Raw genomic sequence first — 27,343 nt, forward strand, 5'->3', positions numbered from 1 at the left:
AAGCCTGCAGCATTTAGCCAAGAAAATCCCGCGAAAAGCCGGTCTCTCTTTGACTATGGAACTGCAGGCCAAGCAAGGCGAGATTTATATAAACCATGTAGGTAGAAACTGATTGAAAAATAATTTTTGTTTAAGTTACCATTTGAGCATGGTAACAGAACTAGAACTTTTGATGGAGTTTGGAATGGAATTCCACATCCTACACTCTAAATTACAAGGATTTAAATTTAAATCCACAGGATTAAATTTTAAATCTTTCAAGGATTGTGGTTAGGGACCAATCAGCGTGGATTTAAAATTAATCTTTCAAAAGATTAAAAAATTAGTCTTTGGAGCATTAATTAAATCAATCCCAGTGGATTTATTTTTCCAAATCTTTACAGATTTAACCTTCACCCGTTGAATGATTTAAACCTAGATGCTAGCAATCTTTTCCTTGAAAAACTTTATTTTCAAATAACATACAAGTTAAATAATACACATAGTTCGACATAGATTTGACTTATGTTTTCCGTAAACATGATAAGTTCTATTTTGTAGCTACATGTTTATCACTCGAGGGTTAAATCTAGGGCCTGCAACTGAAAATGCTCTGTGTGGGGCGTTGCATGGCAATCGATTGCGCCATTACATTCCACAACTCATTGAAGCATAATATCAAACTGCTGAAGCGTGTTATTGTATAAGCTAAAGGAATCCATGCGTCTGAGATCTCCAGTTCAGGTCATTTTCTGTCGCTGGGTACACATTTTTATAAGAACTAACATGTACAACTAAATTTGTTTCTTAAGACATAATATGGATGTCAATGCCTCAAGAACAACCTGGAAACGTGGACACAAACGCCTAATTATTGTTTGAGAAGTTTCAGCTTTATTTTAGCTCAAAATTCGAGGCATTAACAATTGCAAATAAACCACAAGATGACACCGAATTGAAAGAAATCAAGAACAAACTGGAAACCGGGGAGCTTTCAAAACCTCGGCCCAGTACGCCGCTTTCTGTGGGGAGTTAGAGATTCTTCTCGAAAAAATCAAGAAGGCTCTACTAAAAAAAAATGGATTTACAAGAAGTGTTCGAAACCAGCGTCGAGGCAGAATAATTAATTGCTGTTCGGAAACAAAAGATTAAGACGATAGAAGACACCAGCAAATCCGATTCAACACCTTGAAAGCGGCGGCATGAAGGATCAACCGGGAGAGATCAGAAGAAAGTTGTTATCGCCGAAGGAGCTGCTGGTTCTTCTGAGCAATCTCTTTCAAGGTAAAACCCACTTTCTGCGTTTTCTTTGTCAAAGTTCAAGCCCAGTTTCCATATTATGGCGTCACCACTTTTTCATTCTAATCTATGAGATATCCCTTTTTGTAAAATGGGTGTAAAGTGGTGGCGCCATACGGAAAGTTATCCAAATATTGTATTGTATTATGTTTTATTCCAAACATACCCCATAACCCTGGGAAGGGTAACAATATTAGAAGAATAAATTACATGAATAGGTCATGGAAAGGAGTTTTAACTTGGAACAAAAACATAGGTACATTGGAAAAACCTAATCACACATTTTGTTTTGTCTTTTAAAACAGTTAATAAAAATACATACTTGGCAACGCAAAAGCTTCGTCGGGAGTGTCCATCAAAAAAGTAAATCCATCTTCCCTACCAAGAATTTCAAAGCCTTTGTAATAATCAATAATATATAAAGCCAACATAATAGTCCATAAGGTCGTTGTATAATGGGCAATCTAGCAGAAAATGGATTTCTGTTTCAACATTAAGGTGACAAATGTGGGCAAATTACTTGACTCTTATAAGGCATACCTTCCCTATTTCACTAAAGAGCTTGTGTGAAAAGCATCTGAAACGGGCCAAAGAATGGCGATAAGAAGGCTTGTTAACACATTGTAAAATAGCTCAAACTCAAACTGGGTTTTGAATACGGTGTGTCCTGAGCTTATTCTTTTGGCCAAATTTAGTTCTACAGTCATTGTGCAATCTATTATACCAGTTTGAATTAAACTCATTACAAGTTGTTGAACATAAATAATACGTTTCACAACCCTTTGGTTAGAAAGCTCTGGTATGTTCTATGGCATGTTACAGGAGACTCAATCAAAGTTTTTCTAAGCTTGGAAAATACTGACGGTTTGTGGTTAATCCATAGAGTGTAAAGCCATTGTGCACTTTCGGAACAGAAAAAAAAAACAATTAAAAGTTCACAGAGTTACAAATAACTTACAGGGTTTACAGAAGGTAATGGTGAAAGACTTCTATTGAAATATTATTCCATGAAATGCTTTACTTTTTGAGAAAACATTTAAACAATATCAATTATCGATATCGAGAATATACGGATTTATTTAAAACACATGTCATGACACGGCGGCGAAACGTACGGAAACAAGGGTGGGTTTTCCCGTTATTTTCTCCCGATTCCGATGACCAATTGAGCCTAAAATTAATTTGCACAGGTCAGTAAGGTTTTGGGCATTAAAATTTGTCAATTTCTCTTGAATATCTGGTCATAATTAACTGTATTCACCACTTTGTCAACCGATGAGAGTAACGTTTCTAGAACAAAATAGTGATCAGAAAATGGATCCAGTGGCCATATGGAGTGACATCAAATTCTAAAATAATAATCGAAAGATCATGTGCTAATTTTGGTCGTTCATAAGGGTAAAACTGTTTTTCATGTGTATGAGCGTAGCGAAGGAGCATGAAAAACAGTTTTACTGTAATAATTACAGTTTTGCTAAAATGATTTAGTTTGGTGCACCTCCCGCACCGCCCGCCCCGCCCCCTGAAATCCGAGTTTGCTTTAGGGCGCCCTCTATTGATCATTTGCAAAGTCGGTAACTCTAATTTCCTTCCTCCATGTTTTTTTGCAGAGGTTGCCAAATTTTAGTTACAAAATGTCAGCACTCAATAGTTTCTTTTTGACGAGGTTGATGGACTTTTATGTCCAAAGAGGGAATTATGTAGTTCTGTAAATCATCTAGATGTGCTTATATCTATAATTGTACTGCTTGCTGTCGAAGTTGGTCAAGAATGGCACTATTTATGGTAAGTTCCTTCATCTATCTTCATCCATGTTGAATTGAATGAGTTTTTATCTGAAATATTTTATGTTTTTTGTTAGTTTGTAATCTGCTGAGTGGTGTAGGCTTACATTCTTTAATTTAAAGTAACCCATGAGGCTTTGTAGTTAATAATAGATCTTGTAGGTGGATAGTGCTATTTTTTATATTTGCTTTGTTGTGATTTTTCACTATATTTGCCTTTGGGCAGTCCAAAAAAGAGGAGTAGGCCTGCATTGTTTAAATCTCTAATGTGAAATGAATGTAGGTTAAAGGTGATAGACCATATGCACATGACGTCATTTCAGTACGGCGCCCTTGCCTTGAGGTCAAAAGGAGGTTGTTCATTGGCCAATCTATGTGCGTTTCGATTGTTTCGTCACCGTTTGACCTCAAAGATGGCAGCTGGATGACGTCAATGCATAAGGTCTATTAATATACACGCTGCCGGTTTGGAGGCCGGTCTCTGCCGTTATTCATGAGCCTCGAAGTGTGACGTCATATGTTAAGGCTACCTCAAGCTCAGGGCAGAGTTACTGGATTTATTGGACTGTGCATAGAGTGTTCTGCCTTGCCAAATTAAGGCGTAGCCGTACGGTTGCAACAGTTTTCTTAGTTAGGCCTATATCATATATGATTGAATATACAAATACAACATGGTTTGAGGGTGACTAGTCGATATTAGCTCCCCGAGGTATTGGAAGTTGACTAACTAGTTTGTCCACTTCCAATACCAAGGAGAGCTCATCGACTAGTCACCCGAAATAAACCATGTTATATTTGTTTAACTATACTTCATACATATTCAGTTACCGGAACGTGAGTTTTGAGCAAGAGAAAATGATTACTGTGAAACAAAATGCGCATGATACGTTTGTTCATGTGTTGGATGTCGCTTAGAGAGCGCTGTTCGTGCGTGTATACAAAACGGTGCCACGATCAAACGCGCCCGGGGATGACGTCGCGCAATGGTAGTGCGCATGACAAGTAGAATAGCTCCCGGGGAACTATTACTTGTCCAGGCCTGATCTTTCACGGAGGCAACGAAGGCGATTGCCTCCATGTCCCCTGGGTATTGCCTTGGTGCCCTTGAAATGCTCACAGTACAAATTTGCAATTTCATCATAGGGTGCCCTATACCAAGAAAAAAATGCCTTGGTGCCCTTGCCCTTTCAAAAACGAAGCATACAGCCCTGCTTGTCATGCACATTTACCACTTGCGTGAAATATGTATGAGGTATAGTAATAATTGATAGCATATTATAATATGAAAATACTTGTAATTGTATTTTGTTGTAGTACTCTGTCTCTGTAATAATAGTATTATAATAGTATTCTTATAGTGGTACTATAACTAGTACCACTACCGGGGCTGAAATATCTGGACTTCCCTTGAATGACTCTTTGTCCGAGTCAATCTGCTATTGATCATCTTCATTTACTTTTTTTGTGTACAATTGTAAATTATCATCGAATTTCATTTTTTATTTTCAAGATGGCTGCCGCTCCAAGAATGGCGACCCCACCGAGTAGAAGTGCCACGTCTAACGCAAACAAAACGCTGGGAAAAGTAGACTATCACGAGCGAGCGGAATTTCCACATGGCATCCTACCAACAAAAAAGGACATCGTACAAAACATGATGTATCTACTGAATCCAAAACGAGCCGGGAAAGCCCAACGTTCTCGATTTGACGCCTCACATCTCCTGGCAGTACGTCTCCAAGAACATTGGAACTGCTGTAATATCTACACTGTTCACGTCAAGCATATACAGGAAACTATTTTGGCGTTGTACGTGGAGTTCATCTCTCTGTTTCGGACGAGGAAAGGCAGGAAGAACGAGCGATTCAGTCAAGTTCTGGAAGACTTCAACAAGCAGGCGAATCAGCTGTTTGATGTTTTCTGCATGGACGAAGCAGTCCGGAGAAACTGGGAATTACTCTGCGGATCAAACATGACGGACTTGGAGTTTAAGTTCCTCGAGGATCAGAGATCCGATAGAAAGATGGTCAGAGTTGACTTTGTGGACAGAAAATGGATGAAAACTATGGACCCGAAAAGGAAGGACTTGCTTGGCCTCGAGAACAGGCTCCAAGATGCTGGAAGTCAGATGAACGTTAACGGAGATGTAAGTAACAAAACAATGGTCTACTCTGCGGCAGTAGAATAAAGCAAGACAGTTTCTCTAAGAACAAACTCTACCTGGCAAGTAGATACACACATGGTGTTACTGCAAACCAAATATACATTGATACCTCACCATTCAATGCCTCAAATCCAACAAAACAATGGTCAGCGTTCACCAGTAGTCAACCAAATCCTTTCAGAGCCCTCACTTTCCAACAAGATACAGAACTACATGGCTCACCTGAATTTGATACTGTACAAGCTGTAGGCCTACATGTAATACACAGATCCATTAGGCTCCGCCCACGGCGCACATGTGAGCAAGAACACGTGATCCTCTCCAATGCCATTCTGCACAACTCTTCCCCATGCGCCAAGCATACGCTCACGCATGTTGGACTTTATAGTGTCAGACTTTTGGTTGTGCAATGTGCTGTTATTGGTCAATACGCAATGGGGCGGAGCTTAATGGATTGGTCTATTGTAAGCGCTGGTTTGAGTGCTGCCTGCTAACTCATTCATAAAGTATAGATTACAAACAAAAATCATGTGATCTTAATTTGGGTTTTACCCTAGGGCTCTTTTTATTACACACCATGTATATCAATGTATTTGTGTTATCACTGTATACTCGGTAGGTTCTGTGAACAAAATCGCAGGCATATTGCTTGAGTGGGATTAAAACCCAAGACCTTTGACCTTTGGATTTCTAGACACTGTCAGTGTCTTACCAACTAGACCACCGAGATTGCCCGGTAGCTACAGGCAGTACATACTTCATAGTTATGCCAAGATTTTTTTTCTACAGAAAATACTGAGTATACAGTGCTATCTCCCATCGATGTAAAGGCCCGGTCCCACTGCAGCGATAACGAGAACGATAATGACGCAAAGAGAACGCATTCCATTGGTTGAATGAGGGTGTGCGTATTCTGCGTGGAGCAATTCGACCAATAGAAAGCGTTCTCTTTGCGTTGTTGTCGTTATCGTTATCGTTATCGTTACCGCTGCAGTGGGACCGGGTCTTAAGGGTACAACAAAATTAATCTTTATCCCCTAAGCAAATTAAACATAATAATCATTTGATGTTGTTTTCCTTGTACTATCCAGGCAATAGCTGCGTCAACAAGCTCACCAATTTCACAAGTAAGCATGAGTACGTGTATAAGACCAAAAGGAAACCGTACATTGGGAAAAGTAGACTACCACGAGCAAGCCGAATTCCCACCAGGCGTCCTCCCAACTCAAAAGGACGTCATACAGAATATGCTGTATCTGCTGAGTCCGAAACGAGCCGGCAAAGCCCAACGATCGAGAGATGACGCCTCACAGCTTCTAGCAGAGCGCCTTCAAGAGCATTGGAACTGCTGTAATATCTACACTGTTCACGTCAAGCTTATTCAAGAAAACATTTTGGCTGCGTACGTAAAATTCATGTCGCTCTGTCAGACCAGGACAGACAGACAGAATGAACGATACTTTCGTAATATAGCAGAGTTTAACGAGCAGGCGGAGAAGCTGTTTGACGTCTTCTGCAGGGACGAAGCCGTCAAAAATAAGAAGGAAATATTGTGCGGTCTGCCTATGCCTATGACTGATATGATTCTAAAGTTCCTTCAGGATCAGAGGTCAGACAGAAAGATGGTCTGGGAACATTTTGTTGTCAAAAAACGTTGAGAACAACGGAGAAACATTTTGCCGATTGTCAAAATGCTTTGTGAATAATTGGTAGTGTTCTAGGCCTGAAATGTGTATTCTACTAGATAGGTTAGGATCGGACCAGTAGCCTCATAACTGAACACCATGCATTCTTGTGGTTATATACTTTCAAGGTAGTACTGTATTCTTATTACTGTATAGGCCCTGTGAAAGCTGATTCAAACATGTATGCCTACCTACTGTGACTGTAGGCGCACACCCAACAATGCATCAGATATATAAGTTCAGACTTCGTAAAGATCTGGTTAGCTCAGTGGTTTCTTTCCCTGCCTTTCACCTCTGTGGATCGGGATTCGATTTTTAACCTTTTCAATTTGAATTCCTCAGACTATAGAAACAGTTGCTATGTCACAGGATTACGGGAAAGCTTTTGCTTAGTTACGTAAAAGATGGTGAACACCCATACACAGTTCTGAATGGATGTGTATGGCACAATTGTACCGGGGTGTGCTCGTCCTGGAGGTTGATATACAAAAGCTTGCTATATGAACCATTTGACATACCATAAATGAAGCAACTGTCACTTTTGACCAAATTCACCTGACGTCATCATCAGAATAATCTTGGAACTGCCATACCGGTGGGCAATGTAACTGTGCGTTATTCAGTGATTGCGCATTTTAGGCGACGTGGCGTTTACACATAAACCTATTGACCACCAAAATGGTGAGTGTGGCATCAGTCGCCGTGTGTGACGTGCGTGCAAGGGGTCAATACAAACCATGTGATATAGCAACCGTCTCTTTAGTCTGAGGAATTCAAATGTAAGCAGTAGCCTACATTGTGACTAAGCAAGTCATTGTACCAGACAGTATTCAAATCGTCTTGTTATACCTCTGTACAAATTGTGAAGTTTGATTGGTCGAGAACCAATCACGTGCCGTGCAACAAATACGTATGTATCATGGCTAAAGATGCGCGCTACACGTAATGCACAGCGCGCCGGGTAACATGAAAAGTGATGTACAACGGTCTACATTACCTTTCTCGTTCCCCCCGTTGGTCCATTTCCAGCGCTGTACGAAACACACACGGGTTTGAGGGAACAGGTGAAGAATGGTTTCTTATTTGAACTGTTCGTCTGCTTATTAAACCATGATTAAACTATGCATTGCTCCGTCTCAATAATGTTTGAAGATGACAACAGAACTTTGAGAAGAGGAATAACAATGTTACCAAGGTATAACAATATAATTGTTGCACGCTGTGACTGGGGTCCATGGGTTTTGTACACCCTCGGTGGCAAATGCACTCTCAGGTGCCATTTTCCCCCTCGGGTATACAAAACGCCATGGACCCCGTCACAGCATGCAACAATTGTATAATGTAACTTGCAAGTGGCTTATTGTTGCGGGTGCTTAGGTTTAATTCAAGGCCGGACTGTAAACACCGCCAGAGGAAAGTACATTGTAGACTTTGTGTACATAACATCAACAGTTTCGTCTCAGTTTTTGTCTCGGTACATTGTATCAGTGTTTCGTATAATTGCCATAGAAATGTCATAGGGTAGATTTTTTATTTAGGTCATACTTGCAGTTTAGGTTTGTATTTTATTTGTTGGGCATTTTGCCAACTTGTTTTATTTTTATTTTAAAGAGTAAAAAAAACACAAAATAATCCTTTATCTTAACCCAACGACTTTAGATACAAGAAAAGAAGAGAGATCATTTGTTTATATTTTTAATTTGTTTATATTTTTTTTTTATGCAAGTCGCCAGACACACCTACGCCGGAAGGCGACTCCAAGGTGTGGGCTACAATTATTTTTTTCCAGAGGCCGTTTCCACCTACTCCTAGGGCTGAAACAGGGTTACCCCCTGAACAGTCCATACGGATGTAGGCTTGGGTTTCATCAGTCCGAAGCCTGGCTGGTAGAGCAGAAAGCACTACCTCCCCATTTATATTCCCGCATAAGAGTTTGCTGAGTTCCCCTTGATCTAAACAAACCACAAACAACCCCTCTCCCCCCCAAAAACCACAACAGATAAAACGGTGAACAAATAACACAGAACAATAATGAAGGAAAATTAATTTACATGTACACACGTATGTCACATTTGTATTTTGTTTTCAGCCTACATACAATACATGTAGCTCTCTTTATTTACTATATTTTGTGAAGCTGCCCTTATTCAACGCAAGTGTTTTTTTCTGGGGGGGGGGGGCCATTCGGAATAAACAATGTTAAAAATGTTAAATCTTTTTCCTATTTGTTTTGTCCTATTTATCCACTCAAAATATTGACAAAAGTAATGCCCTCAAAAAAAAAGCAGATACTTCAAATCAATGCTTAAGGTTGACCGTTAAAAAATAATATCAAAGTCTTATATAGCGCATGTATCTACCAAACCCTGTACTCAAGGCGCTGAGTATATACAAACTTTCAGAAGGATAGGAATGGAGTTGCACAATATGACAGAAATAAATAACGGATGACTCTGAAGGGTATTTTTCCCCCATATAAAATGCTGTTGTTTCTTAATTTCTTTTATTATTTGAAAATAGTTGACTTTCACTTATTTCCTTTGAACCCAAGAATGAAATGCTTGAACACATTGTTTATTCTGAACGGCTTCTCACTTGATCAATGTTTGCTTATTGTACAGAATACAAATAAAGTTGTATACCGGTACTGAACAAACAACTATAAAAGTGTTTTATGAATTATTACTGATTACAAAAATATATATTTTTATAGGTGAAAGAAACACTTTGCCTTGGATCGGTCGAGTTGGTCTTTGAAAAGCGTTTGTAATCATTTGTTATAAAATGCATATGGTTAGAAAGATGTTATAAAAAGTAGAATACAATGATCCACACAAACATGCCTTGAAATTGCACGGTTTTACTTTGCGAACTAACACGGTCGGCCATTAATGGGAGTCAAAAATTTGACTCCCATGAATGGCCGACAGTACAGGTCGATGAGGTAAAAAGAATATCACGCAATTTCGAGTGATACTTGTTGATCATTAAATTCTACTTTTAAAAATGTCTTTCTATTAAATCATAAAGACCAACTCGACCGATCCAAGGCAACATGTTTCTTTAAGGCCATATCTCCAAAGTGATAAGCTATTATCAACTTCACGTAGATGGTTAAGCATTCAGCAGTAAGATAATTGTCCGATAACACTTGACGCGTATTTCAACGCGCAAATCCACAACATCAAATATGACTCTGCTTAGGTCGAAATGTTAGGCTATACTTTGTGCGTTTGTACCATTTGTCCTTCTGGTTGGTAAACAGTTTTTAATACTTTCAGGCAACAAATTGTAATTACATGAACCTTAGCGCATTGTAACCATTGGAAAAATTTGCTTTATAAATAAATGCTTGTGTTATTAGTAATATCAGTTAAAGGAACGTTACAGAATTGGTAAGAAACAAAAATCATGAAGATCACAGATTTACATAAAACTTACACGGTCTAATGATGATGATGGTAGAAAACATCCCTTGAAATATTTCTGTCTGAAATGTCATATTTGATGAGAAATAAATAATTTAACTTTGCGTTTGGAGTTTATCGCTCAGTGAGCGTTTTATTCATTTTTTTTGTATGCATCAATGTCATGCAAAATTTGTAATCGGTTCTTCACTATTCTCTCGTGACCCAGAGGGCCGATCGATCTCAAACTTCTACAGGTTTGTCAGTTTATGTATATGATAGATTACATAAAGTGCTTACACTGCCAGCAACTGTTTTGTTAGCAAAAACCAATTCTGTAATGTTCCTTTAAAGAGAATGATCAAGAAAGTGTAGATTCGTGGATAGAATGTATGAGCCGAAGCCACTTTGTAGTCACGAATCTACACTTAGAGTCTAATCTCTGACTTTAAACTACATTCCCCGAATCTTTGGACGTTTGTTCACATTTAACTGTTTGAAAAATTTAAGCACACAATTTGGTGCTTGCAACATTATCGAGTACAATTTTTTGTTTAAAATTGTGTATATATTATTAAAGCAAATTGTTTAATTGAAAATGTTTTTGGAAATTCAAAGACAGTTATTTTCAAATTGAACTATCACTTTAGTTTGTACACTCAACTGCAGATTGGTACATGTACAGTCGAGTTTAGATTCGTATACAAATAATCTACACTTTCATCAGTTGATAAAAGTTGAAGGCATTATCATTTCTATAAAACAAAAACTTGTTCGTCTCACACTTTCCGGCCAATGGGCCAGATAAATAAAAACTAGCATTTGCTTTTACTAGTCTTTTACTTAAATCCTTATAAATAAAAGTAAGCCTTAATATTGCTAGTAATTGGTCGAACTAATAGGTAAAATCAATGCTTGAGGGACTCTTCTTATTGAGATGTAAATAAAACCGACATTTTACTATTACCTGATAGTTTCACAAGATACTGGGCCGTGTAAAGGCCAGCATTAACAAAATGTCGATAAGTTTAAGATCAGGCATGAGAATTTGCTCAAATCTCTATAAATAACCTTTTACTGGAAAAACACCATTTACTTGAACGGATTAGTAAGTGGTCGGAGAAAAGCACAATAGCGGGGTATTCAGGAGTATAACAATAGAGGCATGGACTCGCAGATCAATAGCGATTAACTGAAATGCAGGCGGGCAGTTTCCACTTAGTCAAGTTTTTGATGGCGGGAGTGGCTATGAGGAAACAGCCTCTCCACGCCAGCACTCCAGAGATTGGTTCTTTTAGAGCAATTAAAGTACACAACAAATTTATAAGTAACATTTGAAGTTGGATCATTAGGCCAAGGGAAAAATAACCCTTAAATACTGACCTGATACCGAGCCATATATGCAACACTGTTGTGTAAGTAAAATCTCAAGCTCCTCATGCAGTAGCTTGTAACAATACAAGTAATTGCTACAGTATGTTAGTAAAATGTCGTTTTTATTTATATGGCTATAAGTGAAAGGTAATCCAGCGAGCAAAATGTTCATGCCTGATCTTTTACTTTTCAGTCTGCTTGCTAATGCTGAACCTTTAACTTGATAAGTTATTGCTAGTTTTTATTTATCCGGCCCAATGTGATTGTGGTGCGTGTTTTTGAGCAGGTACTGAGTGATGCGCACGTCTGCCTATAGATTAACGTGCGAGCGCAGGCTTAAAAGTTTTTTGATTTGAGAAAGTACAAAATTACAGTTTGGCGCCCCAACTGTCCTTCTACGGATTCTTTATATCTGAGAACGTCTTGTAGTTTTCTTTATTTTGGAAGGTGATTGGCTGCCTCCCCACTCACGATGAGACGATCGACGAAGGCTAGTTTCTTGAGGGTCATCTCAATAGATTCAGTGGTAATATGTAGGTTCACTGCCAGTCGAATACATGCTTTGTTTATCGGACACACTCGTACCTGTTAAAAAAAAAAAGTAAAAACTAGAAATTGAGAGTTTGTGTACAAACTCAGGGTGTTCGGGTGAATGGTCAAATGAGGTCACGTTGTGTACAACATTTGTAGAACATTACAAGAGGTTTCATGTAGTGAAAGAATCTTGTACGTAGCGTTTGTGGTTCTCAAGATATGAATTTTTCAATTATTTACCGTTTATTTAACGTAATGACGTCATCAATGACGTCATCATTCCAAAAAAGTTGCGGGTTCATCTACTCATGAAGGTTCATGTTTATGATAAGTTTCAAGTTCATAGTAGTTAAACATTTTGTTCAAAATCGCACGAAGAAAGATTAGGCGAATCCCAGCGTAGTGGAATTTGAATTACGCGCGCCTTCAACGGAGTCTGCATGTGTATACACAACCCGTAATGCCCACAGCCACGCAGTGCTGTTTTGTCGTAGAGCATGGATACAATGTAGGCCTACATGAACTACACGCACACACACCCACACACCCACAATACAATAGTAGCATTCACATACATGAATGGCGATACTATCTGGTTTCTACGCGTAATGAATGGAGGTCAACACAAACGCGCGCTTTTACGACCAGAAGGCAAAATTCAACTGCCATTATGTTTGTGCAAAAGTTTGAGCAGGATAACTGATCTTCAAACTGATATTCAAATTTTGCAAATATGATATATAGTTCTTGAGATATGAACTTTTGAAATTTTGTACTTCCGGTTTCAACCGGAAGTAAAAGTCACATGAGGTCACGTTGTGCACGACTTTTGTAGCTAATTACAAGACCTTTTATATGCACCAAATATCTTGTGTGTGGCATTTGTAGTTCTCAAGATATGAACTCTCCAATTTTTAGCGTTTTTTTGAACGTAATGACGTCATCAATGACGTCATCATTCCAAAAATGTTGCTGTTTCGTCTACTCATTAAGATCAATATATATGGTAAGTTTCAGGTTCATACAAGCTTTAGTTTTTGCGAAAATCGCGCGAGAACGTTCGAGGAGAAGAACACGCAGAAAAAAAAAAACAAAAAAAAAAAAAAAAAAAAACAGAACAATAACAATAGTTGTTCGGCTGGTGGCCGAACACCTAAAAAAAATATTAGGCGATGAAATGTAAAGTCGCATCCCCGTAATACCTTTTGTAGATCAAGTTTTTGTCCGTGACTTGAATCCCTACTAGTCCATCTATTAAATTCCATCTATTAAATTGTTGCTAAAATATAGAATTTGAACTGCCTCTAGCTACCCGGCAACCTCGGTGGTCTAGTTGGTAAGATACTGCTCTAGAACTGCAAAAGGTCGTGGATTCTAATCACACCCATATAACATACCCGTCTTAAAGACAGTGGACACTATTGGTAATTGTCAAAGACCAGTCTTCTCACTTGGTGTATCTCAACATATGCATGAAATAACAAATCTGTGAAAATTTGAGCTCAATTGGTCTTCAAAGTTGCGAGATAATAATGAAAGAAAAAAACACCCTTGTCACATGAAGTTGTGTGCGTTTATAGATGGTTGATTTTGAGACCTCAAGTTCTAAACTTGAGGTCTCGAAATCAAATTCGTAGAAAATTACTTCTTTCTCGAAAACTACTCCACTTTAGAGGGAGCCGTTTCTCACAATGTTTTATACTACCAACCTCTCCCCATTACTCGTTACCAAGTAAGGTTTCGTGCTAATAATTATTTTGAGTAATTACCAATAGTGTTCACTGCCTTTAAACCAAAATTTAATATGTTGACAGTTTATTTCATTCACTGTTTCAAATCTACCAAATCGACAAAATAGAATAAAACAAATCTAATATTAACTTCTTTGTGTTATCTGCCGCCCTCTATAGTCAAACTATGATCATTACCTGAATGCCTTGGCCAAATTCTTCTTCTTCTCCCTCCAACACTACGTCTAAGATTTTATAAACCATCATGGCAGACACCCCTGTGCTCATCATAAGGTACACCATGTTGGTCTCTGTTGACGCTACGTCACATGTGTAGCTGGAGAATTTCCCGTCACAAATTCCTGCAGGGAGATAATGTCAGACATGATAATGTTATTTTTTTTAATAATGATGGTGTTACTGCAAACCTTTCTATATCGTATCCACCATGCAAAGTTTCAAATCCTAATTAATAATGAGAAAAATAACCAGTTTTTATATAGCGCTTTTCACACACGAAGGTCCCCTCCAAGCGCAGCCAACATTATTACACCTGGTCACTGGGCCTTAAATCATTCCTTAAAGGCAGGGGACACTATTGGTAATTGTCAAAGACTACCATCAACCTCACCCCATTACTCGTCACCAAGAAAGGTTTTATGCTTATAATTATTTTGAGTAACACCAATAGTGTCCACTGCCTTTAAACCATCTCAGCTCCCTGGGGAGTATGCAGCCTTCTCGACTAAATCAATCACCACACCATCTCTGCCCTCACAGGTACCCATTTGCCCCTGGGTGGAGAGAAGCATGCAGTTAAGTGTCTTGCTCAGTGACACAAGTGCCAGGATTCCCGAACCCACACTCTTCTGAACAGAATCACAAGAGCTTGCCTCAAACATGTCTCGACCTATAAGCTTTAAAAAAATATTACCTTTAGCTAACAGCTTTGCATTTGCGTGGTCTATCTTCAGCCTCGGTAATCCTTTTTCTAATGCTACAAGCCCAGCTGCCGCGAGGATACCAGACTGACGCATACCTCCACCAAGTGCCTTGCGATGCCGACGTCCTCTGAAAAATTATGTAGTGGAAAGTTACTCAACAAACTTAACTAAGAAATACTTTTATATAAAAAAAATCCAAATTGGTAACTATTGGTAATTTTCTTTCCAATTGGTAACTATTGGTAGTTGTTCTTACTCAAAAACATGACTGGAAAAAACCTTTTATAAGAAATATTTCTAGGTCCGCTCCTATAGAGTAGATGTGGTATAATGGTTGACCATGTTGAATCCATCGCAGGATTTGTATAAATTAAGCCATCATGTACATTAGTTTATTTGATCGTCTTAGGTACCATTTTTTAGAAGACAATCATTCAACTCAGTAGGCCTACATTTTCGGTTCTGAAACAGACCACAGCGAATATAAATTTACAAATATCCAGGGTGTGCTGACAAAAAAAAACCCTGAAAGTATGACCCAAATTTAGGAGGAACACGTTTAGACTATTAAATTCTCGCGTGCATTCAATCTTTTTGTTACCAGTTTGGTTCCACTTACAATGATTTAAACACATCCACGACAAAAACGTGCGCACTTAACAGGCTTAATTTTTAATGCAAAAAATATTTAAATTAAATGGCCTGTTGTTTTGACTTGACCCTTAGCAAAGTTTTCTTGAAACCCGACAGATAGCTTAAAAAAAAAAATGTCTTTGTTTTTTTGATGTCAAAAGCCAAGACGCACTTGACCTTCTTGGATTCATAAGCTGCCTTTATGCTGGGCTGCTCTGGCGCACCACAAGAAAAAGAAATAAATAACATACATCTGTCACTAACCTCTCAACAAATTCCCTGCTGCCGACCAAACATGAGCCAACCGGCGCTCCTAGGCCCTGAAATAACACAAAACCGAGGCCAGTATTGGTAAGCCATGTGGACGTATTAAGCTTTAGGTCAGCACTTTTTGTGGGAAGCTTATGTGATGAATTTAGGTGAAGTTCTGCAATGAACTTTATCATAAAATATGTTGAGGGTAAATTCCATTTCCCGACAGTATATTCAATCCGTTCCTGAAAAATCTATTTGAAAGAATTCTGTGACCTTGTCTAAGTAAGATTTCAAGCTTTGCATGATGAGAGTACAATATATCAGGGATGTGATAGGCTGTTTAAAAAAACACCTGAACTATGAGCGCAAAGCGTGAAAGCTTGCAAGCGCAAAGCGTGAAAGCTTGCGAGTGCGAAGCGTGAAAGCATGCGAGCGCAAAGTGTGAAAGCTTGCAAGCGCAAAGCGTGAAAGCTTGTATGCGCAAAGCGTGAAAGCTTGTGAGTGCGAAGCGTGAAAGCATGCGAGCGCAAAGCGTGAAAGCTTGCCAGTGCAATATGCGAAAGCTTGCGAGTGCGAAGCGTGAAAGCATGCGAGCGCAAAGTGTGAAAGCTTGCGAGCGCAAAGTGTGAAAGCTTGTTTGCGCAAAGTGTGAAAGCTTGCGAGCGCGAAGACTGCTTATCTTTGGTTTTGAAAGCCCTAACTTTGCAATCTTGGGTGTTCCATCATGTTTTATTTTCCTTTTTGTTATAAATTTGATCGTAAATATATATGACAAAAAATAATAACAAAATAATTTGTGTAGGTGATGGTTTAAAACATTTCTGGTTAAAACAACGTCCCTGATTTATTTAAGGTTTGCAGACACACCATGTACATCAGTGGTGGTTCTGAAGAGAAACGCTCTTGCTTGATCTTGTCTGTGAAAGAAAAGTTTTTATATATATTATTCTAACTTTGTTGGAGGCAAGGCTTTGTCCCTTTTTTTATTTTTACCTTGGAAAGGCAGACCGATATGGAGTCAAAGTACTGGGCAATGGTGTCTGGGGTCGTTTCCATGGCAACAACGGCATTCCAGAGTCGTGCTCCATCCAAGTGGGCCATGAGCTTGTGTTTATCGGCAAGCTCACGAACCTGCAGGAAAGAATGTACTTGAAAAAATCATGTCTGTCTTTTGTGTAGAATGATCTATGCCTCTAGTGTCCGGGCTACCTCGGTAGTCTAGTTGGTAAGACACTACTCTAGAATTGCAAGGGTCGTGGGTTCGAATCCCACCCGAGTAACATGCCTGTGATATTTGTTCACAGAACTCGGGAAAGTACTGAGTATACAGTGCTAACACATATTGGTGTATGGATAAAAACCAAAATAATTATTCTTTATCCCCGATGCAAATTTAACATCTCTTAGAATGATCTTTACATTAAAAGCTATTGTAAATAGGAATCTAATTGAATAACAATTTACACAATTAGAGGCAGTGGACACTAATAGTAATTACTCAAAATAATTATTGGCATAAAACCTCACTTTGTACAGAGTAATGAGGAGAGGTTGGTAGTATAAAACATTGTGAGAAACGGCTCCCTCTGAAGTGGAGTAGTTCTCGAGAAAGAAGAAATTTTCCATGAATTTGATTTCGAGACCTCAAGTTTACAATTTGAGGTGTCGAAATCAAGAATCTGAAAGCACACAACTTCAGGTGACAAGGGTGTTTTTTCTTTCATTATTACCTCGCAACTTCGACGACCAATTTAAGCTCAAATTTTCACAGGTTTGTTATTTTACGCATATGTTGAGATACACCAAGTGAGAAGACTGGTCTTTGACAATTACTAATAGTGTCCACGGTCTTTAAAAGCACAGACTGATTAGTTTTGCCTCGTATTAGACAAACCCTGTTTACCTTCTGAAGGAATTCAATCGGGAGAATCCTCCCTCCTGCTAGGTTGTGCGTATTCTCAACGCATATCAATCGAGTTCTTGGGAAGTGGATATCTTCCATCCGAATCTTAGACTCTGCTTCCTCGAGGTCGAAGGTGCCGTCTGGCTTGTTGGCTACAGTCCGAGGGTTCACCCCTGCAAACTGTTATTAATAATAATAATAATAATAATAATAATAATAATAATAATAATAATAATAATAATAATAATAATAATAATAATAATAATAATACTTGGTTTTAATATACCGCTTTATACACCATGTCTCAAAGCGCTTCCAACATTATTACTCTAATTACTGGGCCATTTCATTCCTTAACCATCTCAGCACCCTGGGGAGTACACAACCTGTGCCGCCAAATATGTAGCGCACTGAGCTAACCAATCACAAGAACCATCTCTGCCCTCACAAGTACCCATTTACCCATGGGTGGAGAGAAGCAATTATAGTGAAGTGTCTTGCTAAGGGACACAAGTGTCACGACCGGGATTCGAACACACACTCTGCTGAACTGAAACACCAGAGCTTGAGTTCGGTGCTCTTATCCGCTCGGCCACAACACCCCACAGTAATCAATCCAAAACAAATTACACAAAAACCTAAACTCATCCAGTGCACCATCTCTTGAATGTGCTGGCTAAATGTTTATTTCCCAATGGGGGACATAATATCAGGGGGACAGATTTCTCAAGGATCGAAAAAGAAAATACAAAACTTTTGAGTGTTGCTTTTTCCAAATGGAGGGAGCGCAGTAAAAGGAGCAGCTGCACCAATACAGACCTGATACTTCTTGGAGGCATTAGAGGTGATTGCCTCCATGCCCCCCTGGTCATTGCCTTGGTGCCCATGAAATGCTACAGTAGATATTTACAATTTCCTCATACGGTGCCCTTTACCAAGGATAAAAATGCCTTGGTGCCCTTCTCCTTTTATAAGCGAAGCAAAGGCCTGCCAATATTAAAGGCAGTGGACACTATTGGTAATTACTCAAAATAATTATTAGCATAAAACCTTTCTTGGTGACGAGTAATGGGGAGAGTTTGATAGTACAAAACATTGTGAGAAACGGCTCTCTCTGGAATGCCATAGTTTTCGAGAAAGAAGTACTTTTCCACAAATTTGATTTTGAGACCTCAGTTTTAGAACTTGAGGTCTCGAAATCAACCATCTAAGCGCACACGACTTCGTGTGACAAGGGTGTTTTTTCTTTCATTATTATCCCGCAAGTTCGATGACCGATTGAGCTCAAATTTTCACAGGTTTGTTATTTTATGCATATGTTGAAATACACCAAGGATAGTCGTTGACAATTACCAATAGTGTCCAGTGTCTTTAAGTGTTATTTTACCTGTGCAATGCCTCCTTGTTCGTAGATCATCATATGTGACTCGTCACCCAGTAGGGCCTCCTCACCACGGCCCTGGCAGTGAGCCATCACTAGAACAAGACAAAATACATCAGAAAATAATCACAGTTTTCATTTGAGTGAAAATTACTTCTATTGACCCCTTGCACGCGCATCACACGCGGCGACCAATGCCACGTTCATCATGTTGGTGGCCAGTTAGGTTTACGTGTATTAACGCCGCGTCGCCTAAAATGCACACTCTACTGCATAACGCGCAGCATAGAGTTGTATATAAAAACGCACAGTGAAATTGCAAACCAGTATGGCGCATTCAAGATTTTTCTGATGATGACGTCAGGTGAAATGGGTCAATACTCAAAAACTATGTTACTTCAGAGGGAGCTGTTTCTCCAAATATTTTATACTATCAACAGCTCTCCATTGCTTGTTAACAAATCAGCTTGTTTACTAACAATTGTTTTGAGTAATTAACAATAGTGTCCAGTGCATTTAACTACTTATAAAAGCTCCTTGGGTGGCTCTTGCGTTATAAATGTAAATGTAGTCCAAAACCTGGGCCCAATTTCATAGAGCTGCTTAAGCACAAAATCTGCTTTTAAGCAACAAATTCATTGCTTAGTAAAATCAGATCTCCGGCCAAGACTCCACTCAATTGTTATGCTAAGTAAACAACAGCTAAATACTAGTCATAAGCAATGTATATGGCATGAAATTTTGGCCAGTAACATGTGTAAAATAAGCGAGCTATTTTCGTGCTTAAGCACATTTTTTGCTTAAGCAGCTCTATGAAATTGGCCCCTGACAACAAGACAAAGGTTGCCTGTACACACTGTGAATCATGCATTCTTTTACTTGGTTAGAAAGTACAGTAGCTTTTGATAATATAAAGCATTTTGATAATAATTTCACTTTGAAGTAATGTGGTTAATAGTTTTCATCCCCAAAAATTCAAATTTGAGAAACGTTTCTGTCAGATAGGTTTCTCAGATTGTATATATATTCCATTTATGGATTAATCTTCCTGAATGGACGTAACTGCTCCAGAAATTTTCAGCAATCTCTCCAAAAAATGCTAGGGGGCCTACAGCCTAGTTGGGACGATTCTAAGGTTGGAACAGCACATAGTTACCCAATATGTCTCTTAAATGCACTGAAAACTCATCAGAATCCTTATAACCTCACACTATCCGAAAAGGTCAAATTTTGTAAAAATTTGACAAACACATGTTCATGTTGACGCTTGCTCCACCCCTAATGTTCCTAGCCCTGAAGGCTTGACCTTTATTCTCTCTGAGCTGACCTCTTTTTATTTCCTTAAACCCTGCGGGGAGGAAGTGGAGACATTCAATTTTTGTTTTTCGGATGTTCGTTTGGTTTGAGAGACCAGGAAAGTAGCGCTGACACTGATGACTTTTATAGGTTAAAAGTTTCAAGGGGGTGTATTTTTTAACATTATTGAGTTAAAGTTGCATGGCCTGCTTTTCTTCAACAGAAATTTTGTGTACACATTATTTTCTCTGAACAAGACAGATAATGCTGTTTCAACCAAACAAACAAAAATATAAAATCTTTTATATCCCACTTACAGTGCACAAAATACAATGACAAATTGTTTGTACATTGCTGATGGATCTTGACAATTACTCTTGTTTACTTTTTACTTTAAAGGCAGTGGACACTATTGGTAAATTCTCAAAATAATTTTTAGCATAAAACCTTTCTTGGTGACAAGAAATGGCTCCCTCTGAAGTGCCATAGTTTTCGAGAAAGAAGTAATTTTCTACGAATTTGATTTCGAGACCTCAGATTTAGAACTTGAGGTCTCGAAATCAACCATCTAAACGCACACAACTTTGTTTTCTTCTTTCATTATTATCTCGCAACTTTGATGACCGATTGAGCTCAAATTTTTACAGGTTAGTTATTTTATGCATATGTTGAGATACACCAACTGTGAAGGCTAGTCTTTGACAATTACCAACAGTGTCCACTGCCTTTAAAATTACAACTTATTTGAGACGATTTGTTTGGTAGGTTGGAAACTGAACACAGACCCTAAACTGATGCCGGCTCTTGAAGACCCCTCTTAGAAAAATATGGTAATTGTTTTGTTCTAGAAAGCTTTTGTACTTTGTCTTTTGTATGTAACTTGCCAGCGATAAGGTTAGACATTGTCCCTGTTGGCACAAACAGTGAAGCTTCCTTCTTCAACATGGCTGCCACAGTCTCTTCCAGTTCTGCAAAACCAATCACATTTTAAAATTAAAAAACAGCTCAATGAATGTCATGATGAACTTGAGCGTTATTTCCAAAACCTAAATCAACGTGACAGAGTGAAACCGAAAACCAAGAAGAACAAATAGTGTTTTTTGAATATTTGTTATCATTTATTTTATTACCATCACATCTTCGCCATGCAACTACACTTGGACAATTCAAGAAAGTACTTAAGACTCGTTTTTACAGAAGTACAACTTTTTTATTTCACTTTACATTGGAACCTCATGAGTTTGGACTACTTTGTCTTCTGTAAGCGCTTTGTAACCTCGGGAAAAAGGCGTCTCATATAAATGCTGTTGTATGTATGTATACGTATGTACAACTTAGTACACATCCAACAGCAAAATAACAGCACCAACTGTACGCATGTGAGGCTCCATTCGCAAGTCAGCAAACAAATTAAACATAAAAATAGCAACATCAAAATATTAAATTGTATAAACGGGCAATACAAGTTACTTTTCACTGTAGGATCATCTCCGAAAACATCGTCTCCGACCTCCGCTTCCATCATAGCTTTCCTCATGTCAGCACATGGCTTGGTGATGGTATCACTCCGGTAGTCGGCTACAAACACCATGATGCTTCCTGTGTAAAAACAAAAATAGGCAGTTTAGGATAGGTAGGATTTGAAACTTTGCATGGTGGAAATACGATATGGAAAGGTTTGCAGGAACACCATGTAATGACTTTCTCTAAATGAGCAGGGGTGGTTCAGAAAAGAACGGTATAGGGTTCAACTCCAAGTAGAATTTGAAACTTTGCATGTTGGAAATACGATATAGAAAGGTTTGCGGTAACACCATGTAATGACTATCTCTAAATGAGTTGGGGTGGTTCTGAAAAGAACTGTTGGTTTCAACTCGACGTTTCGATCAGTATGCTCTGATTGTCTTCTGGAGAAAGCTGGACTCCGATGCTGCATGCTGCTTAAAGTACTGTGGATGCAGATACGATATAGAAAGGTTGCGGTAACACCATGTAATGACTATCTCTAAAGAGTTGGGGTGGTTCTGAAAAGAACTGTTGGTTTCAACTCGACGTTTCGATCAGTATGCTCTGATTGTCTTCTGGAGAAAGCTGGACTCCGATGCTGCATAAAGTACTGTGGATGCAGATACGATATAGAAAGGTTTGCGGTAACACCATGTAATGACTCTCTAATGAGTTGGGGTGGTTCTGAAAAGAACTGTTGGTTTCAACTCGACGTTTCGATCAGTATGCTCTGATTGTCTTCTGGAGAAAGCTGGACTCCGATGCTGCATGCTGCTTAAAGTACTGTGGATGCAGATACGATATAGAAAGGTTTGCGGTAACACCATGTAATGACTCTCTAATGAGTTGGGGTGGTTCTGAAAAGAACTGTTGGTTTCAACTTGACGTTTCGATCAGTATGCTCTGATTGTCTTCTGGAGAAAGCTGGACTCCGATGCTGCATGCTGCTTAAAGTACTGTGGATGCAGATACGATATAGAAAGGTTTGTGGTAACACCATGTAATGACTATCTCTAAATGAGTTGGGGTGGTTCTGAAAAGAACTGTTGGTTTCAACTCGACGTTTCGATCAGTATGCTCTGATTGTCTTCTGGAGAAAGCTGGACTCCGATGCTGCATGCTGCTTAAAGTACTGTGGATGCAGATACGATATAGAAAGGTTTGCGGTAACACCATGTAATGACTCTCTAATGAGTTGGGGTGGTTCTGAAAAGAACTGTTGGTTTCAACTCGACGTTTCGATCAGTATGCTCTGATTGTCTTCTGGAGAAAGCTGGACTCTGATGCTGCATGCTGCTTAAAGTACTGTGGATGCAGATACGATATAGAAAGGTTTGCAGGAACACCATGTAATGACTTTCTCTAAATGAGTTGGGGTGGTTCTGAAAAGAACTGTTGGTTTCAACTCGACGTTTCGATCAGTATGCTCTGATTGTCTTCTGGAGAAAGCTGGACTCTGATGCTGCATGCTGCTTAAAGTACTGTGGATGCAGATACGATATAGAAAGGTTTGCAGGAACACCATGTAATGACTTTCTCTAAATGAGTTGGGGTGGTTCTGAAAAGAACCATTGTTTGCAACTCGATGTTTCGATCAGTATGCTCTAATTGTCTTCTGGAGAAGGCTGGACTCCGATGCTGCATGCTGCTAAAAGTACTGTAGATGCGGATTAGCTGAGGATAGTGTTTTTGTTTAAAGGATCAATGGCAAAGTTTGGTTTTGCCATTCATGTAGTTTTAAAAAACATTGTAGAATTCCAAGTAGACTGTGATTGCAAATTATTCCAAGGTAAATTGCTGTAGTAAACCCCAATGTAAAACATTGTTTGTTTAATGTAAGAGAAAATGCGTTGGAATAAAAGAGCTAGGCAGGCCCCGGACACAACACACTTGCCACGACTTTCACCCAACAAAAAGTGCCACAAACTTCATTAAATTTATCTGCTTTCTACTTCAAATATTTCCGAAACCCTGCATGTAGGCTGTACGTCTGGTGATAGTCTACAACCAAAGTACAAAACTGTACCCCTTTCCTCAAAATATGTTATGTCAAATTCAGAACAGTTTTCAAATGAAATGTAATGCTGTCGCTCCTACTACCCCACGGCCCTACAGGAATGTAGAATTTCCCTACTGTCATTGATCAAGTCTGTCACTACTGGATTTAGTTTTTACCAGGTGGCCTTAGAAGTGGGGGGTCTGTGATGACAGCCAGAGATTTAGCAGTATTATAGACCAAGGATTTACTTTAAGGGCAAACTTGTTTGCTGTATTCCATAAAGTCTATGGCTGTTGGAGAAAACAGGGCCAAGGCAAGGCCAATATAAAATAAGAAATCTCAAGTTAATGCATTATAATATTTGATTTTGGAAATATTTGGGAAGAAAATATGGAGGCTAGTCGCCCCGATTTGAAAGTCGCCCCCTGACAATGTCGCCCCAGCCAATGTCGCCCCCTAGCAAAGTCGCCCAGAAAATAACTAAGGATTCTTTCGGTAATATAATGGCCTAATTATTGAATTGGTTAGGATTAGGGTTAGGGTAAATGTTTTAACTATATTTTTTCTAACATAGGTATTGTAGCCTTAATTATTTTCCGAACAGCATCGGGGGGCGACTTTGCTAGGGGGCGACATTGGCTGGGGGCGACTTTGTTTCAACCCGGGGCGAGCCGGGTAGGGGGCGACTTTGCAGGGGTGACTTTGTTGGGGATGAGCTTGTCAGGTGGCGAGATGACCAGCATTTGAAAATATACGTGCTATAATAATAGTAATACAAACATGTCTTTTGTGAGTGAGGTTCAGCCTTTTCTTGTTTTATTTTGTGAAATGAATGAATCATTGGTTGGTTAATACAACTATCCATTGTAACATATTGCCAGCAGATGCTGTTTGTCTTTAAGATTTCTTTGTCCGCTTGAAATTAAATACGTATACCGACATGCATCAACGTTTAGCTACATGTATTGTAATCCCAGCTTCTTTTGTTGATTACAAACCTTGTGAACTTAGCTGGACAAAACAGCAAAATAGGCCTTTGTAAACACTGTAATGGTGCCATGTTTTTAATTAAACAAATCAAACTAATACTGATCAGTAACATGTCTTTTTATAATAAGTGAATATAAACTCTCAACAAGAAATTTTTAACTGAAAATAGTTGAAATGTCATATATGTAACTTTTTTAACGGTCATCTACTTCTCTCAAAAGTCAAAGCTAAAAAAAAGAAAACTATTAAAACACCTTCAATCAAATCTACCTGTATAAATATAGATCTATAGAGTTCATTAAAGGCAGTGGACACAATTGGTAATTGTCAAACACTAGCCATCACAGTTTATGTATCTCAAACATGTGCATAAAATAACAAACCTGTGCAAATTTGAGCTCAATCGGTCATCGAACTTGCGAGATAATAATGAAAGAAAACAACACCCTTGTCACACGAAGTTGTGTGCGTTTAGATGGTTGATTTCGAGACCTCAAGTTCTAAACCTGAGGTCTCAAAATCAAATTCGTGGAAAATTACTTCTTTCTCCAAAACTATGGCACTTCAGAGGGAGCTGTTTCTCACAATGTTTTATACCATCAACCTCTCCCCATTACTCGTCACCAAGAAAGGTTTTATACTAATAAATATTTTGAGTAATTACCAATAGTGTCCACTGCCTTTAACAAGAATGCATTTTAATTCAATCACAACTTTTGTCCAATGGCAGTTCATTATGCAAATGCAGTGACAGTGTAAAAAAGGAGAGGAATTTCTGCAACATGCAGCCACTCATTTCAAATGAGCACAGTCGCAGTCGAGCCCCAGTACTGTAGCTTGGTCTACATGTTGTTCGAATTCGTTCAGTTGACCATACATGTATGATTTCCAAAAATTAGTGTTATTGGGTCCTATCTGTACCACACTCACCCGCCGTGTAGGCCTACGTACTGCCGCCGGCCCAGCGGGCGCGGCGACCGGCAGGCAAGCCACAACGCAACAAGCAAGAGGACGGTTGGGTTACGATCATCAGAAAACTTCATTGAAAATACTCACTCAGTTTTAAAGTTGATGGTAGAAACGAATCAGGTTCTTGCAAACTGATAAGTAAAATAGTAACCTTCCACACACCGGTGTGACTGTATGAATGAGCCGTAGATAGGGAGACGACGGCGGGGGTTGAGCTAGTTAGTTGATTGATGAAGGTCGGTGTCTTATATATAACCAAGTCAACATAAACAACACGTCATGCGTGTGTACGAGACCACGGTACGACGTCAACACACCGCGCACACACACCCCGTGGCAAACACATGGTTTGGATGGAACGCGCGTATTCAGAAAAATATAACACATGCGGTACAAGGAGGTAAAAAAAAAATCCCAGTATTGGCTCAATTTCTGGCTGCGAATTTCGTTGTTTTATCTGAATGATATATTGGCTGTAACTTAACGATTTTCATTTCATAATATGAGACCCACTCTGTGAAAATGAGTCACATGTCGCCTAATGCATTATTAAGTTATGGACAGTTTACTGTGGAAAATGTATAATAATAAAAAATATTAATTAAAAAAATCCCCTTTTTAACATCTGTAGTTGCATGGTTAAAGGAACACGTTGCCTTGGATCGGACGAGTTGGTCTATAAAAAGCGTTTGAAACCGTTTGTTATGAAATGTATACGGTTACAAAGATGTTTTAAAAGTAGAATATAATGGTCCACACAAGTATCACTCAAAATTGCACGGTTTTCTTTTTACGTCGCGAACTAACACGGTCGGCCATTTATTAATGGGAGTTATTGGACGAGGTAAAAAGAAAACCATGCAATTTCGAGGCATATTTGTGTAGATCATTGTATTCTACTTTTAAATCATCTTTCTAACCATACGCATTTTATAACAAACGGCCACAAAACGCTTTTCAAAGACCAACTCGACCGATCCAAGGCAACGTGTTCCTTTATCCTTTAGAACACTTACTTTTAGGCAATAAAGCTATGAATACAACAATTTTGTATCCTTTTGCACGCAATGGTAGTTTAAAATATCGTTTTACTTGTAATTCGTTTTTCACAAAAAATGGTGTAGTGGCTAATTTCAAACGGGAGTAACTCACTACTCAGCAACGCGATACACCCCAAAGCTTAGACATAATTATACCAAATTACTGCTGCTGATGTGTTCTTTCCAGCCATGCATATAATTCAATTCTTGAAATTCCCTACATGTGACTCATTTTCACAGAGCGGGTCACATATTGAATTTGATTGCTATGTATTTCATACGCAACTTTTGAACTTCGAACACATACATGCCTCAAAAACGGAGACAATGTGCATGTATGTAACAAACCCCCGAGGGTCACAAAAGTTGAGTGTTACGCGTTGAATCCACCTTTCTTGGGGGTGGTCGCCGAGGCGCTTTACACTTGGATGGTTTTCATTCGCTAGTCAACAATAATATTAGTACTAAATA

General features: G+C 38.9%; 2 protein-coding genes across 2 annotated transcripts; one reads left to right on the forward strand and one right to left on the reverse strand.

The window, feature by feature from the left end:
* Nucleotides 1-2,875: 2,875 nt before the first annotated feature.
* On the forward strand, nucleotides 2,876-8,901 carry LOC139943981 (uncharacterized). The gene is made up of 3 exons (XM_071940905.1): nucleotides 2,876-3,063; nucleotides 4,573-5,208; nucleotides 6,318-8,901. Exons 1-3 carry the CDS (start codon nucleotides 3,049-3,051, stop codon nucleotides 6,882-6,884), a joined length of 1,218 nt encoding a protein of 405 aa, XP_071797006.1. The 5' UTR covers nucleotides 2,876-3,048; the 3' UTR covers nucleotides 6,885-8,901.
* A 182-nt stretch (nucleotides 8,902-9,083) lies between these two features.
* On the reverse strand, nucleotides 9,084-26,128 carry LOC139943982 (uncharacterized). Its single transcript, XM_071940906.1, has 10 exons — nucleotides 25,920-26,128; nucleotides 21,839-21,967; nucleotides 21,253-21,336; nucleotides 19,079-19,167; nucleotides 17,692-17,871; nucleotides 16,782-16,919; nucleotides 15,798-15,853; nucleotides 14,891-15,027; nucleotides 14,155-14,318; nucleotides 9,084-12,277 (listed from the first exon to the last, which is right to left on the reverse strand). The coding sequence occupies exons 2-10, from the start codon at nucleotides 21,957-21,959 to the stop codon at nucleotides 12,128-12,130; spliced, it is 1,119 nt and encodes a 372-aa protein (XP_071797007.1). The 5' UTR covers nucleotides 21,960-21,967; nucleotides 25,920-26,128; the 3' UTR covers nucleotides 9,084-12,127.
* Between the last annotated feature and the right edge of the window lie 1,215 nt (nucleotides 26,129-27,343).

Source organism: Asterias amurensis, chromosome 11 (genome assembly GCF_032118995.1).
Source record: "Asterias amurensis chromosome 11, ASM3211899v1".
NCBI classification, from domain to species: domain Eukaryota; kingdom Metazoa; phylum Echinodermata; class Asteroidea; order Forcipulatida; family Asteriidae; genus Asterias; species Asterias amurensis.